The 26,931-nt window shown below is 41.1% G+C and overlaps 1 protein-coding gene across 7 annotated transcripts in view; it reads left to right on the forward strand.

Moving 5' to 3' along the window:
- Positions 1–26,931, forward strand: part of CDK5RAP2 (CDK5 regulatory subunit associated protein 2) — a 209,783-nt gene that overhangs the window by 9,882 nt on the left and 172,970 nt on the right. For 3 of the 7 annotated variants that reach the window (XR_008374822.1, XM_053564215.1, XM_053564233.1), the window contains exons 2-5: positions 3,763–3,830; positions 7,783–7,850; positions 25,416–25,475; positions 25,993–26,103. Coding sequence is in view for 6 of the 7 variants with exons in the window: in XM_053564215.1 (XP_053420190.1) it covers positions 3,763–3,830; positions 7,783–7,850; positions 25,416–25,475; positions 25,993–26,103 (307 nt within the window). In the remaining variant the exon portion in view is untranslated. Of the gene's footprint in view, positions 1–3,762; positions 3,831–7,782; positions 7,851–25,415; positions 25,476–25,992; positions 26,104–26,931 lie in introns of those variants that run through there. The other 4 variants (XM_053564223.1, XM_053564243.1, XM_053564253.1 and 1 more) reach the window with 3 other exon arrangements.

Here is a 26,931-nt window from a genome sequence, read left to right on the forward strand (position 1 = left end):
TTTATTTTTAAGCCACAAAATTAAAACCACGTCTGTGAATTTACAGAAAAAGGTCTGGCAGGATACAGGTCTTTTTTTTTTTCCCCTTTTAGAGACAGGGTCTTATTCTGTTGCCCAGGCTGAAGGGAGTATCATGACCCAGTCATAGGTTACTGCAGTCTCGAGTTCGTGGGCTGAAGTGGTGCTCCTGCCTCAGTCTCCTGAATAGCTATTATAGGCACATGCCATCACACCTGGCTAATTTAAAAAAATTTTTTTGTAGAGATGGAGTTTTGCTGTGTTGCCCAGGCTGGTCTTGAACTTTTGTCCTCAAGCAGTCCTCCCACCGTGCAGGTCTTTTTGGCAATAGTGATGACCTCTAATATGGGCACTAAGGTGGGAGTGAGGAGTAGCTAAGGAGAGCTTTAGCGTTATCTGTCCTTTTGTATATATGTATTTCTTCTGTAAGAATAACAACATAGCATGAAAAAGGAACTGTTAAAACACACACAAAAGTGTGCTTGTTGGTGTAATTTTCTGACTGCGGTGTCCAGTCCCATCCTTGCCCTCGTAACACTTTATCAGTGAAATACTTAGTCCTTATTGGGTCTTGTGCTGTGAAGGCACACTTGTTGGCATATATGGGCACAGAAAGAGGTCACTCCCTTTGGGTGGCAGTTGAGCAGGTCAGAAGGGTGAGGTGGTGAAGCTCAGGGAGGGCCATTCATTCACACGGCAGATGGTTGACAAACAGCAGCCGTGATGGCTGCGGCGGTGCTGGGTGCTGGAAACCCTCTGCCTCACCACCACCCCCGGGAGGAAGGCGTTTGGGGCACCAGGGTGCTGTAGAGGTTCAGAGCATGAGGTTTGAAGTCAAGCCAGCTTGGAGTTTCCTTCTAGCCTATTAACTTTTCCTGGCCTCTGTTTCCTCATTTTAAAAATGCAACATTTAAAAAGTAGCACCAGCTTCAGAGGGCTCTGGTGAAGGGGAGGCTTCCTGTCTTGTCCTGAGTGTGGCTCCTGTGCTGCCTGGGTTCCCAGACAGGGGAGGTTCCTTTGGATCCTCCTGTCCTTTGCACGTGAGGAAACTGGCACTCCATGGTGCACTTTAGTGCCTGGAGTTAGCAAGTGGAAAGGGCACTGGGACTCGGAATTTGGTCTCACCTTGGACACTTATCCTTTGTGATTCTGAGGAAGTAAATTCTTTGCCCTTTCTGGGTCTCAGTCTTCTCATCTGTACAGTGATAAAATCGAATCTAAGCCGTCTTCTTTTGATTACATTGTTTTTTATTCCTTGTGGTTCTCCTTGAGGCCCCAGCCCTAATTACAAGTCTAAAAGTGGAGGATCATGATGGGAAGAGGGACTTGCTTGGGCTGGTGGCGTGGTTGGTACTGACTGGAGGGTGTGGGTGACAAAGATTCATGGCATTTAGAAGTGGGTAAGTCCAAGTAGAAATTTGGCAAGAAGCAGGCAGGAATTTCTGTATTACATAGTAATTTCGGTAAGAGTTGGGATGTCAGATGTTATTTTTCAAACATCTTTCCTGGAAGCTTGTCTAAGACCAAAATCTTTGGTGTTGTCTGCTAGAAGTTCTCAGCTGTGGTTGATCTTGGCATGAGCTATTGATAGGCCATCTCAACCAGGAGGAGTTAATTTAGTGGTTGTAATGGAGATTGAGAATGGAGGACCAGACTCTAAGGTAAATTTGGCGCTTAACCTGGTGTGTGTGTGTGTGTGTGTGTGTGTGACATTGGGCTCACTATTAGTAAAAGGAGGTGGTTGAACTTGGTTTTAATATTTAAAATGCAGTTTAGAAAATGGACTTTGTCCTTGTAGTGATGCTTATTGGAAGAAATTAGGAATTATAGAACATTAAAAAGGAAGAAAGCATTTCTCATTTCCCTACAAATGATGATTTTTAATATTTCAATATATATTTTTTGTCTTGTTATATGCCAGTAACTTACCTACTTCCCAGAAGGATTTGAGGTGACTTTAGTGTGTATGTACTGTATATGTTGTCTTAATTGAGGACATATTCAGTTTAAGTTTTTCAGTTATCTGCTAAGACACATTTTATGTGATTGCTTTCCTGATGTTGGGATTTTATGATGGTTCTAATTTTTTGCTCGTTCTTTTTTTTTTTTTTTTTTTGTAGAGACAGAGTCTCACTTTATGGCCCTCGGTAGAGTGCCGTGGCCTCACACAGCTCACAGCAACCTCCAACTCTGGGGCCCAGGCGATTCTCTTGCCTCAGCCTCCCGAGTAGCTGGGACTACAGGCGCCCGCCACAATGCTCGGCTATTTTTTGGTTCAGTTCAGCCGAGGCCGGGTTGGAACCGGCTACCCTCCGTATATGGGGCCGGCGCCTTACCGACTGAGCCACAGGCGCCGCCCTTTTTGCTCGTTCTTAATCTTGAAAGTCCATTCCAACTCCAAAGCTTGGTGATCAGGCAAAATTGTTCTAGGAGCAGATGGATTTGGATTTGGAGGTATGGAGAGAACGCTCTGCCAAGAAGTCACAGTGAACTGCTTTTAACTCCTATTTTGTGGTGTAAACAGGGAAACACGAGTTGGGGTTAGGCACGCAAGGCCAGGACTCTGGAGTCAGTTCTCCACTTAACTCCCCTGTGACTCTGGATAGAACACTGAAAGTGTCTGGGCCTCAGAGCCTTCCTTTGAAAAATGTGTGGACCCTTAGGGAATTGGACAGTTCTAATGATGGTAAATCTTTTATAAATTGTAAAGCATTGTGTATTTCAAGGTGATAATGATATCTTGCTCCCATTTATGGAGTACCCACTCTATGCCAGTGCCTTGCTGTGTCTTGTTTAATTGCCAATTACTCTATGAAATAGCTGCTGTTCTCCGTTTACAGCTGAAGGAAGTGAGGGTTCAGAGAAGTACATGGCAGAGCTTAGAATAGAATCCAGCATAGCGCCTTTCGTGTCAAACCGTACCTCCAATTCTGGTTCAGTTTTCTGTCACTGTCTCCAGATCCTTATTGAACCTATTTACATGATTCAACCAGTACAACTTCTTGGATAAGTGAATTTTGCATTTTTGATTGACTTTTTTTTTGTTGTTTGTTTGCAGTTTTTGGCCGGGGCTGGGTTTGAACCCGCCACTCCAGTATATGGGGCTGGCGCCCTACTCCGTTGAACCACAGGCGCCGCCCTGTTTGACATTCTTAAAGCTCTGAATTGGTACTCAAATCCCAGAAGTTGTGATAGGCATATTAGCAGTAATAATAATAAAACAACAGATGCCCTTTGTTGAGCAGTTATTATGTGTTAAGTGTATACATATAGGAACTAATTTAATTTTTTTTTTTTTATTGTTGGGGATTCATTGAGGGTACAATAAGCCAGGTTACACTGATTGCAATTGTTAGGTAAAGTCCCTCTTGCAATCATGTCTTGGAACTAATTTAATTTTTATGGTAGAGTGATATCCGTGTTGTAACAGATTAAGAAAGTGACGCAGCCTGTATTAGTACTTGGCACAGTAGCTCTGCACCTAGCACATATTTGGCATGCAGACATTTGATGTATGAACATGTGAATGCGTGACTTTGCTGACGGTCACTCAGCCACCCAGTGTTAAGGCTGGCAGCCCCATGGCCTGAATTCTTAACCTCTGTGTTTCAGGCCTTCCAGGTAGCTGAGCTGCATGCCTGTCTTTCCTGGCTGTGGCCCGGTGACCATGTGCAGTCCTGGCAGGCTCAGCAGTCTCTCTTGTTGAGATGCTAGCTTATCTCTCACGCATGTGTTCTCTCCTAGTGGTCTTGTTCCCCATGTACCAGATGACCTGGATGGCATCAACCTCAGTGCTGGCTTGGGAAGTAGTGGTGAGTACACGGAGCCCATCGTTCTCTTGAGTCGGAGCAAGAGAAGTAGACACTAGACGGGGAGCTCCATAAGGCTTGTGACTGGGCCTTCCTGTCTCTGAGGCCCTGAGTCTGCCCTGGCCTGACACAGTAGGTGGTCAGTATTTTTTTGTCTATGTTGATTTGTTCTTCTCCTTTCATAGGAAATGATGTCCTTCAGCCATATCTCATGAGTTTTATTTCTTGCTACTAAGCCTATAGGGATTCAGATAGTGTTTGCTGAACTGAACAACACTGTGGAGGCTGGGCATTGAGTTGGTGACTAGGCCAGGCCCAGGGGTACTAGGGCCCTGCTGAGCAGCTGGAGACCCAGGAGAGCTGCCATCTGGGCTTTAGTGTACTGAGGCCTTCCTGGCAGGCTGCTAGATTCCATTTGCCAGCTGAAGCCCAGCGTTCTGGCATGGGCCTGCCCTTTGGAGACAAATAGCTGGTAGACCACAGGAGACAGTGCTGAATGAATAAGCAGTGTGTTGTGTTTAAGCTGAACATGAGGAGGCTTTGCAGCTTGGGTCTTGCTAAGCATTCTTTGTAATTTACATTTCTGAGAAAAATGAATGCTATCTTAAGTTTCTCTGTGGGTAGTGTTAATAATTTGCTTTGTTGAAATATCTTAGAGATATTTTGACTTTTTTTTCTTCTCCACTCCAAAGTGATGAGATATATGCAAAAGGAAATCATTTTTGTAGCAGACAAAATAGGTAATCTCTATTTCTAATTCCCAATAGGTATTCTCTATTTCTGGAGAATAAACTTATAGGTCATTCCTAGGTTTTTCTTAGGAATCCATTAAATTTTTACTTTAAACAAAAAATTCCAAAATTCCAATAAGCCTGATCTCTATTCTTCCTGCCTATAGGCAGTTGCAAGAGAAAATTGATAGGCCTGCTCCTTAATTCAGCCAGACTCTGGGCTAGACCCTGAGATTCAATTTTGAACATGTTACCATAAAGATGAGAGTACAATTACACACAAAATTCTGAAAAATCATATATATAATCAGCATCAGGAGTGAGAAAGTATAAGGTTCTGTGAGAAGGGATTATTTTCCCTGGTACAGAGGAAGTGGGCCAGGCAAGAGTTTCCCAAGAAAGTGAGACGTGAAGAGCAAGTGGGACCTTGTTAGGAAAAAGGGAGGACGAGCTTTCCAGACTCAGGTCACAGGCCTGGCCTGTTTGAGAGAGAGGAAAACAAGCCCGTATGTCCTTAGTTTGGAGTCTGCCCCACCCACTCTCGTGGCCTCTTTTCTGCTGAGTTGTTTCTGACTGTTAGGCTCACTCCCACCTCGGAGCCTCTGCCTGGGCTTTTTACCCCTCTGTCCCTCTCATCTGCTGTGCCTGCCTCAGCTCAGAGCTCACTTGCTTTTTTTGGCTCCCACTGGGCTGATTTACTTGTGCTTTCCTCTCTAAACATTATATATTTCACTTCATTTCATTCATTTATTCCTTTTGGTTACTTTTAAAATATTCAGAATCAGACCAGTTTTCACCCACTTACACTGGCACCATTCTGGTCCATACCACCGTGATCTCTGGCCTGGATTATCTCAGTAACCCCCTACTCTTCTCCTTGTTTCTCTTCTAAACCCCTTACAGTCTGTTCTCAGCAAGGCAGCCAGAGAGAGCCTTTAGAAACCTAAGTCTAATCACGTTACTACTCCGTAGTTCAGACTCTCCCAGCAGCTCCCCAGAGTCCTTATTGTTTATTTTTTTGAGACAATATCTCACTCTGTCACCCTGGGTAGAGTGCTGTGGCATCGTAGTTCACAGCAGCATTAAACTCTTGGACTCAAGGGATTCTCGTGGCTCAGCTTTCTGAGTAGCTGAGACTAGAGGCACCCGTCACAACGCCTGGCTAGTTTTTCTATTTTTAGTAGAGACGGGGTCTTGCTTTTGCTCAGGCTGGTCTTGAACTCCTGAGTTCAAGCAATCCTCTCGCCATGGCCTGCCAGAGTGCTAGGATTACAAGCATGAACCACCACACTCAGAGACCTTAGATGAGCTGACAAGACCATACGCGGTTTGTCGCCCAACACTTCTCTTACCCCCTCTCCTACTGTCCCCTTTGTTTGTTGATGTCCAGCCCACTGGCCTGTTGACTGTTATACAGACTCACTAGGCGTGATCCTATCTCAGGCTTCTTGGAGTGTTCTTCCTCCAGGTAACTGGCTCCTTTTTTTTTAGTCTGCCCGGATGTCACCTTCTCAGTGAGAACTGCCTTAGAATTGCAGTCCTTACCCCACCCCTGGTATTCCCTATTTTTATCCACTTTATTTTTCCTGCAGCATTTATCATCTTTTAACATAGTATGTAATCACCCTGTTATTTTGTTTATTGTCTGTCTCCTCCCTTTAGAATATTGGCTCCATCTTTCTTCTTCTTCTTCTTTTTTTTTTTTTTTTGAGTTGGGGTCTTGCTAGAGTGTGGTGGTGTAATCATAGTTCACTGCAGCCTTGAACTCCTGGGCTTAAGTGATCCTCCCACTCAGCCTCCTGAGTAATTGGAACTGCAGTGATAAACCACCACAGCCAGCTAATTCTTAAAAAATTTTTTGATTGGGTCTCACTGTGTTGCTCAGGCTGGTCTTGAAAAGATGCTCCTGCCTTGGCCCTTAAAGTGCTGGGATTACAAATGTGAACCACTATGCCTGGCCCATTGGTTCATTCCCTGATGTAACCACATCTTGCAAAGGGCCTAGCAGAAGGTAGGTGCTTAGTACATACTTGCTGGAAGAATGAATCCATTTCTTTCACTCAACACACAAATATTCTGCACCTACGAAGTGCCAAGGGCTTTGCATAGCCTGTGATAGTTTGTTGATCTCTCCTTCTTGCCCACTTGATTGGGACCCTCATGGATGCAGGATCAGTGTCTCTTTCACTGTTGGGTCCCCAGCACATAAGGATAGTGCTTGGCACCGAGTAAGTATGGAGGAAGTGTCTGTTGAATGAAAGAAGTTGTGGAGAAATTTGGGTATTAGCAGTCTTTACTCCCTGCAAAGCAGAGGTCAGCAGTTTCCGGCCCATTGCCTGCCTTTGGAAATAAACTGTTAATTGGAACACAGCCCCCTTATTTGTTTATGAATTGTCTATAGCTGTTTTTGTGCTATGATAAGATTTGAGTAGTTGTGACAGATTTTAGGCTTTGTGTATCATCCACAAAGCCTGAAATATTTGTTGTCTGGCATTTTAAGAAAAAGTTTGCCAGTTTCTGCTGTCAAGCCAGTTAGACGTGCTTTGTTGTAATTATTGACATGTGAAGATGATAGCCTGTTCAACAAAATAATTTTATGAAATAAGGAAGCACATATCAGGATAGTTTGCTCTGTCAAAGGCCTGATGCATTTTCTGGGTCATTGTTTCACACACACAGTGTGTGTTGGGTTACTTTAAGTAATCTGTAAATATTTGAAATATAAGGGTTTAGAGCAGTGGGTCCTCCTTTTTGGTACCAGGGACTGGTTTCATGGAAGACAACATTTTTTCCATGGTCTGGAGGTTGGGGGGATGGTTTTGGGACGTTTCAAGCAAATTACATTTATTGTGCACTTTATTTCTACCACTATTGCTCTGTAATATATAATGAAATAATTATACAGCTTACCATAATACAGAATCAGCAATGGCAAGCTGCTGGAAATACAGATGAAGCTTCACTCACTCACCCGCTGCTCATCTGCTGTGCGGCCCAGTTCCTAATAGGCCACAGACCTGTGCCAGTTGGCCACCTGGGGTTGGGGACTGCAGGTTTAGAGCTTTCCCTGGGCTGAAGTCAGCAAGTCACAGCAGACAGCGAGTACCATAGGGTATACTTTGGAAGCTGTTCATGTTTTCTTGTCTCTGGGCTCTATTGCCTAATGGGAATGCTGGTCAGCTTGAATGCCATGATGTTTTTCTATGTATTTTACCTTTTTATAGTGCTTCCAAATGTTTCGGAAGAAATGGTGTCTCCCACAAGAGCACGGAACATGAAGGACTTTGAAAATGTAAGTGAAGATACCAAATCACTAGTCCTAACATCCCAGGTCTGCTGCTGCTGTCCAGCCAGACCCAGGATAGAGGTGTGTTTCTGGAGAACTGTGTGAGCTGAGTAATGCCAGAGGCAGGAGGAAGGCCACGTCCTGTAGGCATTCTCTGTGGGACTGTGGCATACACACGCAGTCAGCCCTTTTATGCAAGGGCCAGCTATGGGTTCTGCAATTCTTTTCGAAATTCAGGATCGGCAATTCTTCACTTTGGGGAGTGTGGTATATTTCTGGTATCCTGAAGGTCAGGATGTTATCATGTTCCATAGCTGAGGAGAGCTAACATTTGTCAAAGGCGCATTATTTATGGGCCCTATTTAATCTTTGCTACAGCTCTTGAGATATTTTGTATTATCCCCATTTTATAGACAAGGAATCTTAAGATTAGGAGACACTTGTTTATGGTCATATAATATGTAAGCATCAGAGGTGGGATTTGAATCCAGGTTTTTAATGATTCCAAGGCCTTTATTCTTCCCACTGCCTTTTATGGACTTTATCTTTGTTGCTGTTGAATGAAGTGAATAGCCTGTGCCCAGTACTGTAGAGTAGTTGTCTGAGAATGGATTACGTGGTGACAAATTTGGCTTGGATGTTTAATGTCTTCCAGCATTGTCTTTCATGTGTTAGTAAAGGGGGTTTGTTGTCAAGTAACAGGAAAATAAGGTTACTCTCCCAGTTCCAATTCTCTTTAACAAGTTACCTGTTCAACACACTCATTTATCATGAGAAGAATTAGAGCCTTATTCATTTGTAAGCAAATGAAATCCATACCATGCAAGATGAGAAGATGGAGGACACAGAGAGAAGGACGTTCCACAGTTATGTTTCTGTCTCCCCAGCTGTCTTTACAGAACAGAGCAGGGCTGTCTCTGGATTTAATTTAGAATGCTCATTACTGCCAACAGTTATCTGGAAACCACCAGTGACCAATTGTAGAAATGACTTGTCAGATCTCTAATGGAAACAAGTAATTTCTGAGCTTTGAGTTGTTATAATTTCAGCTGTACAATTCGATCTATGCTGTGGGGTCTGGGGCCTCAAACGAATGAGATTTGATTATTCTACATCGTGTATAATTAAAATATGCTCTATTGTTAAATGGTTGTTCCCATTTTATCATAAGAGTAATAATCACTACTGTTTATTGAGCTCTGGCTCTGAGCTGGGCACTTTAACTGCTAAGCTCTTTGCATGTGTTACTTTAATATTAAAGCGGTTTTACAAGATAGAGAGTTATTATTTCATTTTTGAAGGGCATAGTTTCAAATTTTATTCCTAAATGAGAAAATTTCACAGCAACTTAGGATTTTTGGTTTCATGTTATTTGTCTGCCTATTGAGTTGGAAGGGGTCCTAGAATTGAATCCAACTTTTTTTATTATATGTGGGAGAAACTGAGGCCCAGGAAATGTGATATGGCAAAGGTCCTCTGGGAGGCGGTCTGTGCTGCCTAAGGACCGTGGCTTCTGTGTGTCCACTTCTGTGGGTGACCCTGGGCCAGTCACTTAGCCTTTCTGTATTTTTCTTGTCCTTAAAATGGGCATGATAATAGCACCTCCGGCTTAGGGCTGTTAAGAGGAGCGAATGAGTGGCTGTACGTGAAGCGCACGAGCCCAGCCCAACATGATCTATGTGTAGCTGTTGCTCCTTCTTATTGTTACACTTGTTATTTTTCCTACTCTGCCATGTGGTTGAAGTTTCCCTTGCTCAGACGTTTTCCTGACGACCTGAATCCTGTTTTTCTTGAAGGTGAAGGAGAGCTTTCTATGCCAATGTGTTTTAGGATTTATGGTTTTTCTTTAAGACTGTGGTCCTTTGGCTGCTGTTATGTTTTTATGGCATTAATATTTTTTATTGTAGCATTTTCAGGAGCAAATTCTGCAGCTGAAATTGAAATGGCCACACTGTTTTCAGTATCTCCCTTTTAGGTTTTTATAGGTCACTGAAAATTTTCATTTGGCCTGAGCTACTAAATGCATGATCTCTGTGTAGTAGTAGTATGAACTTTCTGTGGAATGTTAACAGGACACACCGTTGGCATCTGAAGCTAATTTTAGGATCAGCATGCATATTAAGGAGGTGGCTTGATTTAAAGGGGAAATTCATAATTTCTCTTATTCTGGTCTCAGAGGACATCTAGTCATCAGCCTGTGCATTTAGCCAGGCACTAGCCAGACCTAGGCCCCTTTCTGGTTTTGCCCAGAGTTCATCTGTTCAATAAACATTTTCAAATACATGCCCCTGTGCCAGGCTTTCTGCCAGGGTCTTAGGCATCTGCTGTGGGTTAAGACAAGGTAAGTCTCCCTGTCAAGAGGCTCAGAGTCTAGTTGGGAAGCTGGATAGGAAGACAGTGCAGTGATAGAGGTAAGTTCAAGGTGCTGTAGGGCCACAGAAGAAGGGCTCTGCTGACAGGGGATTCAGGGAAGCCCCTGGTGGGAGGTGTTGCCTGAGTTAGGTCATCAGGGACGAGTAGGGATTGGCCAAGTGGAGAAGCTAGGTGAGAATCCCAGGCGTGAGGACTTGCATGCGCTAATGTAGAGAGAGGCAAGGCATGGCATTGTGAATTGGTTGGCTGGAAGGGGGCTGTGTGAGGGGGCTCAGAGAAGTGAGGCCGTTGAAGCAGGCAGGGGTCAGATCCTGCGAGTATTGAATGTTACACTGCTTTGTTTGATTTTTGTCCCGAGATAAAAGGAGACCAATGATGGGTTTTAATCTGGGGAGACAAATGACTGGAATTATGCTTTCAAAAGATTATCCAGGCTGGTAACTACCAGGGGAAGAATTTGGAGGGGGCAAAGTTGGTGGCAAGGGGATAAGTTAAAAGGCTTCTGCAGTGTTGTGGGCGCAGGGGGAGAAATGCTGGAGGTACAGACATGGAGTAAAGAGATGCTTGGAATAGAGTCAGAATTTGAGAGCTGGAGGAGCTCTAGGAATCATCTCATCCAGTCTCTTTCCTTGACACGAGGGGACTCTGAAGCCCTTAGAGGGGTAGGGACTTCCTCAGGCTTCGAACACAGGTGTGCAGCACTAGAAGTCCTTTCTACTACACTGGACTGTCGTCACGCTGAAATGTAAAAACCACGTGCCTTCTTTAAACTGGTAATCCATTGCCTAATATCCTCACTAGCTGAGGGCATAATTACCTACAGGGCAGGTTTATGGTAGGAATTTGGTAAGTCAGTTTTGTCTTCAGTGAGAGCCTGACTTACTGGTCCTTTGTAGATGCTAATGTATTAATAGTAGGGTACTTCCCACACGATGGAAGGAGGAGGCCTGGCTAAGGTAGGGTTTTATGAAGGCTAGTGCTTACCTGCTGGGAACCTGTTCTGGACACTGTGATCTCTCTCTCCCTTAAAAAAATTTTTTTTTGGGTTAGTGATGGAGGGTAAGGGGAAAGTTCACCCCTTTACTCTTGAAGGTTCACTGAAAGATTAACTCATAAGCAGGTTAATAAGAGAAAGAGGGGCGGCGCCTGTGGCTCAAGGAGTAGGGCACCGATCCCATATGCCAGAGGTGGCGGGTTCAAACCCAGCCCTGGCCAAAAAAAAAACAAAAAAAAAAAAAAAATAAGAGAAAGAGATTTCTTTACCCTGCGGATGGGGAGAATCACAGAGTGATTACCCAGGATCTCAGTGGGGTCTAGAAGTTTATACACCCTCATTTTAGAGGGGAAAGGGAAATGAGGAATAGAGGTAATTCTGTTTAGGGGCAGTAAATGGTTACTAGGGATGATGAATAGGTAAGAACCAGTAAATGGTTACTTGCAGGAATGAATGGATGAGAAGAAACAGATTAATTTGTAAGTGATTCTCTTTGGAAATTAAGTTAATGCAAGAGACAGGTATTATCTTTAAAATGGGTTGGGCCAGATCTCTTTGCCTTCTTGATTTTTTTTCTGCAATATACTGAGATAATGGGAGGGGAAGGATAGGCAATTTTTGATGGGTCCCTCTGGCTTTATAAAGATAAAAGGAAAGGCCCTGCCAGCCTGTCGATCTCTAAGGGCCTTTATTTCAAAATACTCTTTATACCAAGGACTTCTATTTTGGGGGGTAAAATTCCATGAGGTCCTTCAGTGGGGAAGACTCAGAATCTGGGACAGCATATCCAGTCCACGTAGCAATCTTTATCAACGTGCAGAAGAGTTTAGTTCTGGCTTGGACAGGGAATGGCGTGGATAGCTTTCTTTCTCCATTAATACTGGTGGATGGTGTTATTTAATGGCTGTTTATTATTTCGTAATGAAAAGGGATAGATTCACATTATCTTTTACTGTGGGACATTTCAAATTATTTTTACCTTTTCAGTTTTGCAAAGCTGTGCTGAATATCTTTGTCTATATGTTTTTAACAGTTATGTGATTTTTTTTTTTAGGGTAAATTCCTAGAAATGGTATTTCTGGATGGCAGGGGTTTTAACTATAACTTATGTGCAACAAACAGTAGATAGTATGAATTAGGATTTCTTATTTTTAGTGCCTTTCTAAGGAATTGGGAACACTCTGAATCAGATGTGGCTGAAACAATTGTTTGTGCCCTGGCCATACCTGGGTCTCTCTTCGTTTCCATCTTTTTCAGCTCTTGTCTAATACACACTTGCCCTGAGGTGGTGGCCTTCTTATACTGAGGCCTTTATTCCTATTTGTTGAAAATCTGTGGTCTCAGCTGAGGCATTGGTCAAATGTGAGTGTTTTATCTGTGGCTTTGCTAGGAGGTTTGCATCTTTAAATTTGCTTTGTAATATCTAAATTGTGAGTTACTTATTGCCAAAGCTTAGCTGTCTCACCCTCTGTCCCCACCCCAGCTGTATGGCCTGAAGCTTTCAGAGCACCATGGTGTATAGATACGATGGACTCAAGAGTGGCAAAGACTGGTCTGCCTGTGCCACTTACTGACCTGTAGCTTGAACAGGTTGCTTCCGGAACCTCACGTGTGAAGCGGGGCTAGTACTATCTTTCATTCAGTGTTACAAAGATTTTGTGAGCTGTGGTGTGGGAAGCACTTGTCATGCTGCCTGGCACATAGTTTGTGTGCAGTCAATGCTGTGTCTGCTGTTGTGAAGACACAGCCACTGCCCTGGGTTCTGCCCCAGCAGTGTTTAGTTTCTGCTGATAAATAAAATCCCTAACCTTGCCTTGGTCCACGAGATGCTGTACTGTGTGACCAGCAGCTTCCTTTCTCTCCAAGCTCAGTATGTTCCCCTGTCGTCTCGTATGCTGTGCTTTAGCCATACAGGCTATTCCACCTCAACCACACCTGGCTGGTTCCCGTGCCAGGGCCTTCCTGCGTGCTTCGTCCTCGGCCCGACACCTCCCTTTCCTTGAATGGCAGGCCCTTGCACCTCTGTGCCTCAGTTTCATAGTGACCTTGCTGGAGAGGCTGTCCCAAAGCCCTTCGCCAATTCCTTATTCTCTCTTCTTGCAAGCATGCAGCACCTTGTCTTTACTATCAGTAATCTCAGGACCGTGATTGCGTCTTTCTTTGTGTACTTGTTTAACATGTGTCTCCTCTGCTCTGTGTGTAGTGCTCAGCGCTGAACCCGGGAAGATGGAAGGCACTTAGAAAATCTTGTCCCTTGATGAATGTTTAACCTTGTGTGAAATACTAGGCTTTTCTGTTTTGGTTGCTTTATCTGTAAAATGGGAAAAGCAATATCTCATAGGCTTGTGATGAGGATTAAATAACATGCTCGGACAGTGCCTGGTCTACCAGGCCTTCAGCAAATGGGGCAGTTACTGTGGTTATTGCTAATAATGTGGCTGAGACAGCATATCAAGAGGGAGACCGCTTGTGCTTGTGAGGCTGGTGAGGACATGCAGAGCCAGTCTCAGGACAGCAAGCAAGGGCAAGTGAGGTTAAGATGGGGGGACAAGGGTGAGCTTAGAGCAAGGCAGGACAGCAAGAAGCATGTGGGATGCAGCTCAGTGGAAGTAGCTGAGTACCACGTCTGTAGCTGGCAGAGTGAGTGTCACAGCCACTCCTGTGTAGCTCTCTGGAAAGCATGTGGCCTGATGGCACCAAGGGCCTTTGCAGAATTGAGCCTTTGGAGTCAAGCTGGGCTATGGCTGGCTGGTGGGAATGTCTGGTAGGTGTCAAGTACAGGGTTCATCTGTGTAGTTGGGTGGCCTGTAGGAGTGAACGTACATCTGCACGTCCTGGCCACGTACTCCATAAACCTGGCCAGGCGGTGGGCTGGGTATTGTAAATTTTTACAGTATTTTTGAAGGCCATTTGGAAAGAGATATTTATAGTCAAAAGAATAAAATTACTCTTGAGCCCAGTAATCCATTTTGGGGAAAGTTAACCTAAAGAAGCAACCCAGTAGAAAAGGAAAGAGCTTTGTTCACAAAGGTGTTTGTTGCCACATGGTGTGTAATTGGGAAAAGTTTGGGAAGAAGGGAAATTCTGTTTTATATTTGTTATCGCTTATCTCTTTGACTCCTTGTAAGAAGCTTGTATTGAGGGTATTACACAGATGAGGATGCTGAGGTTGGAGAGATGAAATGGCTTGCCAGTGAGTTTGGTGGGACAGAGAAACTAAAAAGAAGACAGAATTCCAAAACGTGTAAAGGCTGTGTACTTCCCTCTAGAGCACACCGTGTCCACGAGTCACACAAAGAAATGGTTAGGTGATTGACTTTGAATCAGTTCAGTGGAATTGAGCGCAGCCATTTAATGTTGTGATTATGTGTAATTCTATAACAACAAGGAAAATACTTAAGATATATTAAGGAAAAGCAACAGAATATACAAATCATTTATGTTATAATTCTTCAAAAATGTATATTTATGAGCAAAGGCTGAAAGAAATATGAAAAGAGTTGATTTCATTAGGTAGTTATATTCCGAGTGTTGTTTGGGGTTCAGTTTTAAAATTCTGTTATTGCTTCAGTATTATTTGTTAATAAATAGCTGTTTGCCTAGTAACGGTTTTCTTGATGATTTGAAGACGCCAGGGAGTGTTGGCATCAGAAATGAATTCCAAAGAGTCCTCCTCATATTATTACCTCACTTAGCAGCTGTTGGCAGAATTATCTTACATGCAGTTTTGTTTACTAGAGATGAATTTTGGGCAGCAAGAATTTGTGCTTTTTGTTATGTTTAGGTGAGGTCTGTTTTTTGTCGTTTCAAGAAGGATAAAAAATTGATGGTGGCCCAAAGATCTGCTCATTGAGGGCCTGAGTGAGAAAGGGATTCCTTTTTAAAGCTATCTGTGTTTACTGCTTGTTAAGTGCCAGGCTCTGCCAGGTGCTTCAGCTCATTTAGTTGTCCCAACTCCGCTGCAAAGTAAATTGATTTCATTCTCATTTTAGGGATGAGCCAACAGTGGTTCAAAGGTGTTAAATAATTTCCCCAAGGTCACATGACTCACAAGTAGCAGCACTGGGAATTTAGTCTGTGTCTGCTGACCCCACAGCCCTTGCTCTTAGCCCTGGCTGTCTTGGTAGACAGATGATCTTGCAGGTGAGCTGCACCTTTTTGCAAGCCACTGAAACTGATAGCCGGTTAGGCACCCTGCTTAGATTTCAGTTGAGGTGGGGCTGGTTGGAGTTGCCCTGATTCTTCATGTTGGTTTTTGTTTTTCTCCTCTTTTAGATGGAGGTTTAGGCCAAGCAAGACTTTCAACAGGGAGTGGGAGGAGGAGGAAGCCAGAGTGACTAGCAACTTGTACCAGATCTTTCCCCTCTCCCATTTCAGAAGGCACCACCCCGTAATCACACTGGGATGTTTCTCGATTTAGATGGCTGCAGTTCCACAATAACACTTGACTTCCAAGGCTGGAAGGCGGCAATTATAGCCCTTGCCTTAGCTTACTTTTGAGCATTGAGTTTCTAAGTCATTATTCGGTGGGTTTTACATTTTGAGGTATTTATTCCTTCTGTACTGTAAGCTGTTTTCTATTCTTCCACTTCAAGGTTTTTTTTTCTTGAACTTATTTCTCATAAAGGGAAAAGTACACATGAGAGAAATATTAATATTTTAAATTTGTATGCTGTGCTAAGCACTATACTAAACATTGTAATTAATTTAATTCTTCTACTACCTCTATGAGGTAGGTATTATTATAATCCCCCTTTTATAAATAAAGGAAATGAGGCACACAGAAAAAGCGTCTGTGGCTCAGTGAGTAGGGTGCCGGCCCCATATACTGAGGGTGGCGGGTTCAAACCCAGCCTCGGCTGAACTGCAACCAAAAAATAGCCGGGTGTTGTGGCGGGCGCCTGTAGTCCCAGCTGCTCGGGAGGCTGAGGCAGGAGGATCACTGAAGCCCAAGAGCTAGAGGTTGCTGTGAGTTCTGTGACATCATGGCACTCTACTGAAGGCAGTAAAGTGAGACTCTGTCTCTACAAAAAAAAAAAAAAAATTAAAAAAAGGTCATACAGCTCAGCGGTTCTCAACCTGTGGGTCACAACCCCTTTGTAACAATGAAAATACATTGCGGCATTAGGAAGGTTGAGAACCACTGATACAGCTAGTAAGGTAGTCTGGATTGTATTTATTCATTCGTTTGATAAATTTAGGTTGAGCATCTACTGTGTTGTGGATATTACGTGTTAAAACCCTGGGAGGAAACAGCCGTGAAAGATTGAGTGAATTGTAGTCTTGTAATAAATATGATAATAAATGTTAATAATTAACATGTAAACAGAGGGGATGAATACAGATAGTGAAAAAAATTAGCAAGAAAATAAGAGCCGTGTGTTGGAGAGTGACTTGGTTGGAATTGGTAGAGAGGGGCCCCCTTTAGATCTGGGAGTGATGGAGGGCCTCTCCGAGGCGGTGACAGCTGAGCTGAGATGGCAGGGTTGCAGGAAGAGCTCTACAGGCAGACAAGGGCTTGGCTTATTTGAGGACCAGAAAGGAGGCCAGTGAGGCTGGGACATTGTGAACAGAGGAGAAAATGATACCTGATGGGGCTGGAGAGGTGGGCAGCAGCCAGATCATATAGTGCTTTGTGGCCATGGCAGGGAGTTCTTCTAAGAGCCATGAACAAAACAAAACAAAACAAGGGGAGTGATGCGTACCAAATCAGTCTGACTCTGAAGCCTGTGGGCTCTCATTACATCTCACTGCCTTAAAGAAATTCTTAAGTACTCTGTATCTGTCCATATCTTCAGCCAGCCATTGGCTATTTAGTAACTGTTTCTTGTGTTTTCAGACTACCATGCTCAAGTTAGTTGTGGTTCCCCATCTCTGAGTGATGGGCAGGTAGAAAGGCAGGTAGCTGGCTGGTTTAGTGCAGTGTCCTCGTTGCTGTGATAAAGAGGATGTGTGGGAACATTCAGAAGGGTCCCCCGTCCAGCCTGGTGGGGTCAGTCACGCAAGACTTTGTGAGCGAAGTGATAATAAGCAGAGAACTGGACTGGCAATTGGGAAAGTGGTGCTTGTATCTAGTTTTATTTATTTGGGCCCATCTGACATTTGCCATGACCTTCTGAAGGCATATTTGCCTTTCCTTTATTTTAAAAAATCTTTCTTTACCTATAAGTTGGATAAATATTCTTTCAAGTGTTACTAAGAATTTTAACACTGTGTACAATGTGGGCATTCTAAACAACCTCCATAAATATTTTATTGGTAGCTGAGTAATAGAATAAGGGATCTCTTTCCAGGAAGCATCTGGCGGGGTAGACTTTTTTGTTTGAATGAATGTTTTATGTGCTGTTTCCCTAAAACATTTAAAAGGAGGCTTTAATGAGCCTACTCGTTGTTTCTTGTGCTATTCTTATAAGCCATGAAATTGAAGCCATAATTGTTAACAAGAGGAACAAAGGTAGACAGTTTGAAAATATGCTTAATGTAGAATATGCTTATTATTTCCTTTTACTTAGTCATAAAGCTGTGTTTATTAAAAGATGGTGTAATGGACATTGAAAACTTAAGAAGGGGGCGGTGGGAAAGAGGTGAAGGATAAAAATCTACCTCCTGGGTACAGTGCACAGGTATAGAAAGCCCTCACTTCCGCACTATATAATTAATCCATGTAGTAAAAAACACTCTTATCCCCTAAATTTATTGAAATTTTAAAAAGAGTAGTATGCTATTCATATTTTCCTGTTTCAATTTAGGTATTTTTAAAATCAACTTTATTGAGATATATTTTACATACTATCCACCAATTTTAAGTGTTGGATGAATTTTGACAGATGTATACTCCCACGTAATGACTATTTTAATTGATAATATAGAAATGATTATAATTTTTTTTTTTTACATGGTGTGTAGTTCTAGGCTCATTAACCAACACCACAGTCAGAGTATAGAACAGCTCCGTAACACCACAAAATTCCCCTGCGTTCCTCTTTGTGGGCAAACCTCATCACCCACATGTCTGGCAACTACTGCTGTATTCTTCATCTCTATAATTTTGCCTTTCCCAGAATGTCAACTAATTGGAGTCATATAGTATGTAATCTTTGGAGACTGGCTTCTTTTCCTCAGCAAAATGTCTTTAAAATTCATTCATGTTGTTGTGTGCATGGTAGCTGCCGAGCACTGTTCCCCCATACGTATTACACAGTTTGTGCATTCACCCTCTGGGGTTCTTTCCAGCCTTTGGTAATTATTAATAAAGCTGCAGTAAACACTTGTGGTCGGGTTTTTGTGGGAACATTGGTTTTCATTTCTCTAGGATAAATACCCAGGAGGGGAATTGTTGAGTCATATATTGAGTCTAGTCTTTTGGTAAGTAATCTCCAAACTATTATCTAGAGAGTCTGTGCCATTTTGCATCCCATCAGTGGAGTATAAGAACTCCATTTGTTTCACGTCCTCATCAACATTTAGTATTGTCCATTTTTAAGGAAAAATTTGACCTTTCTAATAGGTGTGTAGTGGTATCCTATTGTATTTTTTTATTTTTATTTTTTTTAGAGACAGAGTCTTACTATGTGGTCCTCAGTAGAGGGCTATGGCGTCACAGCTCACAGCAACCTCCAGCTCTTGGGCTTAGGCGATTCTCTTGTCTCAGGCTCACGAGTAGCTGAGACTACAGGCACCCAACACAATGCCCGTCTATTTTTTTGTTGCAGTTTGGCTGGGACTGGGTTTGAACCTGCCACCCTCGGTATATGGGGCCGTTGCCCTACTCACTGAGCCACAGGCGCTGCCCCTGTTGTAATTTTATTTCACATTTCCCTGATGGCTAAAGATGTTGAAAATCTTCTCTTGTGCTTATTTGCCATCTATCTGTATGTCATCTACTCTGATGGTTCTGTTCAAATCCTTTGCTTTTTTTAAAGAAAAATTGGTTTCTAAGAAGGAGGGAAGGGTAGAAGGGGAGAGGTGAGGGGTAAGAATCTACTGACTGGGTACAGTCTTACACTATTCTGGTGACAGGCACACTGAAAATCCTGACTTCAGCATGATACAATGCATGTCTGTAACAAGAAAACTTGTACCCCATACATAGTTATGAAATAAAAGAATGCAATAAAAGAAAGAAAAGAAAAATTGGGTTGTTTCCCTACAGTTTCTTTCTGAGACTTATTTATGTATTCTGGGTACAATGCCTTTGTTGGATATGTGATTTGCAAGTATTTTCTGCAAGTGTTTGGCTTGTCTTTCATTCTCTTAACACTTTTTCAGAGCAGATTTTAAATTTTGACGTCTAATTTATTGATTTTGTTTTTCTTCTATAGGTCATGCCTTTGGTATTGTGTCTTAAGATCTTTGGTTAGGTGTAGGTCCCAAAGGTTTTCTCAAATGTATTTTTTTGAAGGTTATATACTTTTACATTTTATATTTAGATCTATGATTTAATTTTAGTAAACTTTTGTTTAAAGTTTGAGGTTTAGGTTGAGGTTAATTTTTTGTACATAGATGTTCCATTGTTCCAACACTATTTGTGACAAATGGAAAGGCTATCCTTTCTCCATTGAATTGTCTTTGCACTTATGTCAAAAATTGGCATACTTGTATGGGCCTGTTTTTGTATGCTGTTTCTTTGGAGTCTTTTTTTTTAAGACAGTCTTACTTTGTCACCCTTGGTAGAATGCCATGGTGTCACAGCTCACAGCAATCTCAAACTCTTGGGCTTAAGTGATTTTCTTGCCTCCGCCTCCCAGGTAGCTGGGACTACAGATGCCTGCCACAGTGCCTAGCTATTTTTAGACATGGGGTCTCGCTCTGGCTCAGGCTGGTATTGAACCTCTGAGCTCAGGCCATCCACTCACCCCGGCCTCCTGGAGTGCTGGGATTACAGATGTGAGCCACTGTGGCTGGCCCCCTGGAGTGTTCTTTATCAAAATAGTTTTGACTTGTCCAGTCTGTTTACTATTCCAAATAAATTTTATAGTCAGCTTGTCTGACTATACAAAATCCTGTTGGCATTTTGATTGGAATTCTGTTAAATATGAAGCAGCTCAGAAAATTTCACCCCAAAATATGACTTCAGAGAATTGATGTCTTTATTTTATTGAGTCTTTTAATCCATGATTTTGGTCTTTTATTTAGAACTTATTGATTTCATGGCATTTTTAAGCATAGTTTTAAGCATACAATGCATGGTTTATTAGATTTGCATGTGATAATTTCATTTTTGAGCTGTTATAAGTGGTATTTAAAAGTAATTTTCAGTTTCCCATTGTTCATTGCTAGTGTATTGAAATACAATTGATATTTGTATGTTGGTCTTATATATTGAAATATGATTGATATTTGTATGTTGATCTTGCTAAACTGAGTATTAGGAGCTTTTTTGTAGATTCCTTGGATTTTATTTCTTCCTTTCTAATGTGAATGTCATTTATTATTATTTTTCTTGCCTTATTGCTCAGTCCAGGACTTCAAACACATTGTTGACTAGAAATTGTAAGAGCAGGTGTCTTTCCTTATTCTCAATGTTAGGTGAGTAGTGTTCAGTTTTTTTTTTTTTTTGAGACAGAGCCTCAAGCTGTCCCCCTGGGTAGAGTGCTGTGGCATCACAGCTCACAGCAACCTCCAACTCCTGGGCTCCAGCGAGTCTCCTGCCTCAGCCTCCCAAGTAGCCGGGAATACAGGCGCCCACCGCAGTGCCCAGCTATTTTTTGGTTGCAGCCATCATTGTTGTTTGGCGGCCCCAGGCTGGATTCGAACCCGCCAGCTCAGATGTATGTGGCTGGCACCTTAGCCGCTTGAGCCACAGGTGCCTAGCCTGTTTGTTTTTTTTTCATTTTTGTATTTTTAGATAGACTCTTGCTCCATTGCCCTGCTAGAGGGCAGTGTTGTCATCAAGGCTCACAGCAACCTCACTGGACTGGTCCTATAGGTGTGTGTGACCATGCCTGTTTAATTATTCTATTTTTTGTAGAGATGAGATTTCCCCTCCTCAGGCTAAAAGTATTTTACATTTAATTGGATATGTTTTTTGTAGATGGATGACTTTTTTTATAGATGCCTTTTAGGAGGTTAATGAAATTTTTAGAAATTCCTACTTAGCTGAATTTTTTTCATGAATGGTTATTGGGTCTGTATCTGTTGATATGATTATATTCTTTATTTTCTTCTTTACTTTGATAGTATAGTGGATTACATGGAACTGACTTTTGACTATGGAATTAGGTTTTGTATTCCTGGGATATATCCCACTCACTGCTGGATGCACTGGAATGTAATTCTGCCCTTGTAAAATGAAGTGGGAAAGTTCTTCTTCTATTTTGTGGAGGAGATTATGTGAAATTGGTATTATTTCTCCTTGAAATATTTGGTAGAAATTATGACTGAAATGTGAATCTGGAATTTTCTTTTTTGGTAAGGTTTTAAAGTACAAATTCAGTTTTTAAAATAGATAAATGGCTATTCAGGTTGTCTGTCTTTTTGTTGATGACATTTGATAATTTGTGACTTTCAGGGACTTAAGTTATTTTGCCAAAGTTGGCCAATTTATATTCAGAGAGTTGTATGTATTATTCCTTTTGTTTCCTTTTAAGTTTCATGGGTTCTGTGTTGATAGCCCCTCTTTTGCTCTTGATATTGGTAATTTATGTCTTCTTCTTCTTTTTTTTTTTTTTTTGCCAGTATTGCCAGAGGTCTATTGTAAAGAACCATAAAAAACTAAGAGCCAGCTTTCTTTCTTTCTTTTTTTTTTTTATTTAACTTTTTAGACTAAATAAGAACTGGCTTTTAAAATAAAATTTTCTTTATTGTTTTCTGTTTTCCATTTTACTGATTTCTGTTCTTAAGTTTATTATTTTCTTTCATGTTTTGTTTGTGTTTATTTTCCTCTTTTACTGTTTTTTTTGAGGTAGTAGTTTAGATCGTTGATTTGAGATCTTTCTTCTTTTCTAAAGCCTTTGATAGTACACATTTCCTGCTAAGCATTGATTTTACGGCATCCTACAAATTTTGATATATTGTAGTTTCATTTTTGTTCAATTCAAAATGGCTTTTAATTTCCCTTGAGACTTCCTCTTTGACCCATGGATTATTTAGAAATGTGTTGATTAATGTCTAAGCATTTAGGGACTTTTTCAGTTCTTGGCTGGGCATGGTGGCTCTTGCTTATAATCCTATGATTTAATTTTAGTAAACTTGTTTAAAGTTTAGGAGGCTGAGGTGGGAGGATGGCTTGAGGCTAGAAGTTTGAGACCCTGTCTCTACAGAATTTAAAAAAATTGTTAGTGATTTTTAGTTTAATTACATTATGTGCAGAGAGCATAGTTTGGTTTCAGTTCTTCTAAATTTGTTAAATTTTGCTTTATGGCCCAGGATATCTTTGTAAATGTCTGTGCACTTGTGTTAATGGGTAGAGTGTTTTATAAACATAAATTAAATCCTGTTTTTATTATTATTTATTTATTTATTTATTTATTTTTTGCTCTTAAGTGTTCAGTAGTCTCTGAGTGTGAGTTTCCTTGAGTTTATCCTGTTTGGGGTTTGCTAAGTTTCTTGAGTCTGAATGTTTTATACCATTTTCCAAAATTAGAAAGTTTTCAGTTATATTTATACAACTGGTTTTTTCCTGCACCACATTTCTTTCTTCTGTTTTCCTTCTATTATATTTTTCAAGGATTATGGTAGACATTAGACCTTTTGGTATTATCCCTCAGGCTGTTAATTTTTTTCTTTTTTCTTCCTCTGTTTTCATATTGGATAGTTTTTGTTGATCTCACTGTAAGTTTACTGATTCTTTTCTCTGTCATCCCCATTTTTTGAGCCCATCCAGTAGACTTGTTATTTGATTATTGAATTTTCCATTTTGAAAATTTTTATTTGGTACTTTTTTGTACCTTCTGTTTCTCTGCTGAGACTATCTTTCCATTCATTTTAGGACTGTTGTCTTAAGTGGGTACACAGTTGTACATGTTGCAGATGTTTTAGTAACTTAACTTTAAAAGCTTTACATTTTGAAGTAGTCAAATCCATTTATTTTCTTTTCAGAAAAAGAGCTAGATTTATGTTATTATCCCTGTGTTAGAAAGGGAGAAGCTGAGGCTCAGAGAGGGAGCATGCACTTGAGAGAGTTCAGATTGAACTTGATATTGTCTCCAAAGTCCCTGATCTTTCTGCTTTTTCACTGAGAAGCAAGCTTGTACAGTGATTTTTTTTTTTTTTTTTTTTGAGACAGAGTCTCATTATGTTGCCCTCGGTAGAGTGCTGTGGTGTCACAGCTCATAGCAACCTCAAACTCTTGGGCTTAAGTGATTCTCTTGCCTCAGCCTCCCAAGTAGCTGGGACTACAGGTGCCTGCCACAACGCCTGGCTCTTTTTTTGTTATAGTTGTCATTTTTGTTTGGCAGGCCTGGCGTAGGTTTGAACCCGCCAACTCCTGTGTATGTGGCTGGCACCCTCGCTGCTGAGGTACAGGTGCCAAGCCTTGTGTAGTGATTCTGAAAATGGAAAGAGATGCCTGAATTACAGTGTGTGCAGCCACACTGGGTTTAGTAAAACATCATCAGTGCTCTCTTCACAATTCAAAAGGATGCATTTGTCCCTTATTACTTTGAATTTCTTTCATTTGTTATTAGGAAATTTATATGGTACTTCTAGGTACATATCATCATATTAAACAAATAAGCATTTATATGTAGCCCTGCCATTTAAAAAAAAATGGTAACTTGCCATCTATCATGTTGTATATATTCTATACCGTAGTATTCTTATTTAACAACATATCTTGGAGATAATTTCCTATGAGTACAGAACATGGTCACCCATTCTTTTTTTTTTTTTTTTTTGGTTCTGTAATGATCTATTGAGTAGATATACTATAATTTACTTAACCATAGACTTGTTGACTTTTAATAATTTAAATTAACTGTATACTATTTAATTAAAAAAAAATTTAAAGTGGCGTATTAACATGCATATAGGAGCATGCACAAATCATCTGTGAATAGTTCAATGAATTATTAAGAAAAGAACATGCCCCTATAGCCAGGACCAAAGACAAGACATGGAACATTATCAGTACCCCAAAGTCTCCTCTGTGGCTCTTCCCTCCCACTACCTGCTTTTCTTCCCCAAGGGTAACCATCATTCTGGACTGCTAAGTCCCTTCCCAGCATGCGCTTCTATTATTCTCTTTATAACAATGTTAAGGAGAGTAATCTTTTTTTTTTCCTCCCCCTCCAAGGCACATCCTTCTTTGAAGCAGGGAAAGGTACCTTGGGTGGGGGGGATTTGGGCAGAATTTTGAAGAACATTTAGTTATTTAATCATGGTGATATAAACACATCAGGACATTGCTTTCATATGGAGGCTAATGTCTGCTTTTGGAGTTAGGTTAGCCTGCTCAGAAAAGCTTGCTGGACCAAACCACAACTCAGGAAATTTCTTTATAGGTAGTGAGTTTTAATCAAAAGATCTTGGTCACTGAATTCAGACAGATAGGAATCCCAGTTTTTCCACTAGTGGTGTGATCTTTGATCATATGGATAGCATGGATAATACTTTTCAGTGTTGTATTAAGTATTGAGATATTGTATGTAAATTATCTAGCAAAGTGCTTGTTTACCTAGCAGGGTCTCAATAAATATCAGTTTTCCTATTATGTTCCTTTTCCCCCCTAAACTTTTTATTCTGACAAATTTCAAACCCATGGAAAAGTTGCAGAATAGTACAGTAAACAACCATGTATACTTCATCTAGATCCACTAATTAATGTTTTCTGCATTTGCTTTGTCTCTTTGTCCCTCCTTCCCCCTCACTGGAGAGTTAGCAGCAGATGTCCTGACACAGACCCTTAGCCCTTCAGCACGTGTCTCTTTCTTAGGATATTCTCCTAGAGAATCATGATACTGGTACCTAAGGTAATGTTGTTATTCCAGTTTCCACATTTACCCTATTGCTATGTTTTTTAAAAATTTGGGATTCCATTGCACATAGCAGTCATGTCTCTTCAACCTCCATTTATCTAGAAGAATTCCCCAATCATTTTCACCTTGAGATTGTCATCAAGGTTTTTGAAGAATTCATTCCTATTGTTTTGTAGACCATCCTTCAATGTAGCTTTGTCTGATTGAGTCCTCTTGATTAGATGCAGGTTAAAGGTTGTAGACAGAAGGACTTAGATGGAATTGTTTGCTCTCATTGATTTATTTCAGGAGGAACACGATGTCATTTGTCCCATCAGTGGTGATAATAGATGTGTTTTCTTGATTGAGGTATGTTTTTAAGGTTTCTAAGTTGTATGGGCCACCGTGGGTGATATCTTGAGACTGTGTGAAAGTCATGCTCTGCAGTGAGCTTTCATCTAATGCTTTAGTGCTGATGATTCTTACCTCAATCAGTTGTTACAATGGAAGTTGTACAGTGGTGAGTTTCTGTTCTTTTATTCTTCTGCATTTATTAACTGGATTTCTTTTGTAAAGAAGAGATTCCCTTTTCTTTTTCTTTCTTATTTACTTGTTATCAGTGTAGAATTATGAATTCTTTCTTTCTTTGGTTATTATTCATTCCTGTCATTATTCATTTTGAGGCTCAAATTGCCCTAAAGTTGGTTAGTGGGGGCTGCTTAATTCTTCTGGGTTGGCACAGTTATAGCAAGGATAAGCTTTCTTTAGCATTTAACATTTGCATCCATTTTGTACCCGGTAATCTATGGGGATTAATGTAGGTAGCATTTCTTAGAAGCTTTAGGTTTTGTTTGTTTTAGATAACCCTTCTGTGATATTTTTTCAGCAAATCACCGAACTGAAGAAAGAAAACTTTAACCTAAAGCTCCGCATCTATTTCCTTGAGGAGAGAATGCAACAGGAATTTGATGGCCCTACTGAACACATCTACAAAACCGTGAGTGGCCCTCTTCTCACTGTTGTCCCCTGTGTCTTTTCTCATAGTCATTCCAAGCAGAAATTCAATGAATATTTGTTCTCAGAGTTGGCAAGCGTGGCAGGGCTGCTTTCATTTAATTTGAATTGATTATGGGGAGCATAAAGATACTAGGATGACTATAATATTAAGCAAAAGGTGTATAACTTTAAGGAAGTCTTTCACTCTTTTTAAAATCAGCATTCGATTCACTATCTTTATTTCATTTGGCTTTTTATAATTATTTAGAAACAGGCAATGGAATGGTAGAATGGCTTTGGAATTGAATTCTACTGTGAGCAACTAACTTAACAACTTTAGACAAGTTGCTTCAGCTCTCTGGGCTTGCTTCACAGTTAAGTGATAGTCCCTCTGTCCTTGGGTTGTTTGTGTGGATGAAAATGAGATGGCAGATGAAAAGCTCCTGCACACAGTCAGTGCTCTGCAGTTATCGTCATTGTCTTATGGAGGCTTCCTCTGGTGGCCCAAAGTTAGGATTGTCAGGTTTTCTGTGGTATTCCTGTGTGCTTGCTTATAACTGTCAGAAAAAGGTCTATGCCCATTTGAAGTCTTGACCTAGAGGCCTTTGTCTGAAAACAAACCTTGGTTCTGAAAGTTGAAAAAAGAACTTGGCTTTCTTGAAAAGACATGAGTACAAACAATATTGCAGTGCCTGTTTCTTGGCTTTTTCTAGCAGATTAGCCCTTGGCCTGGGAATTATTCCATCTTTTCTCCTCTGAAGTTTGTACCAGTGGAAACTTTTGAAGGAGGAAAAAGAACTCTCCTTGAGTTTTAGCAGATGAACTTAAA

This window comes from Nycticebus coucang, chromosome 2 (genome assembly GCF_027406575.1).
Source record: "Nycticebus coucang isolate mNycCou1 chromosome 2, mNycCou1.pri, whole genome shotgun sequence".
Taxonomy (NCBI): Eukaryota; Metazoa; Chordata; class Mammalia; order Primates; family Lorisidae; genus Nycticebus; species Nycticebus coucang.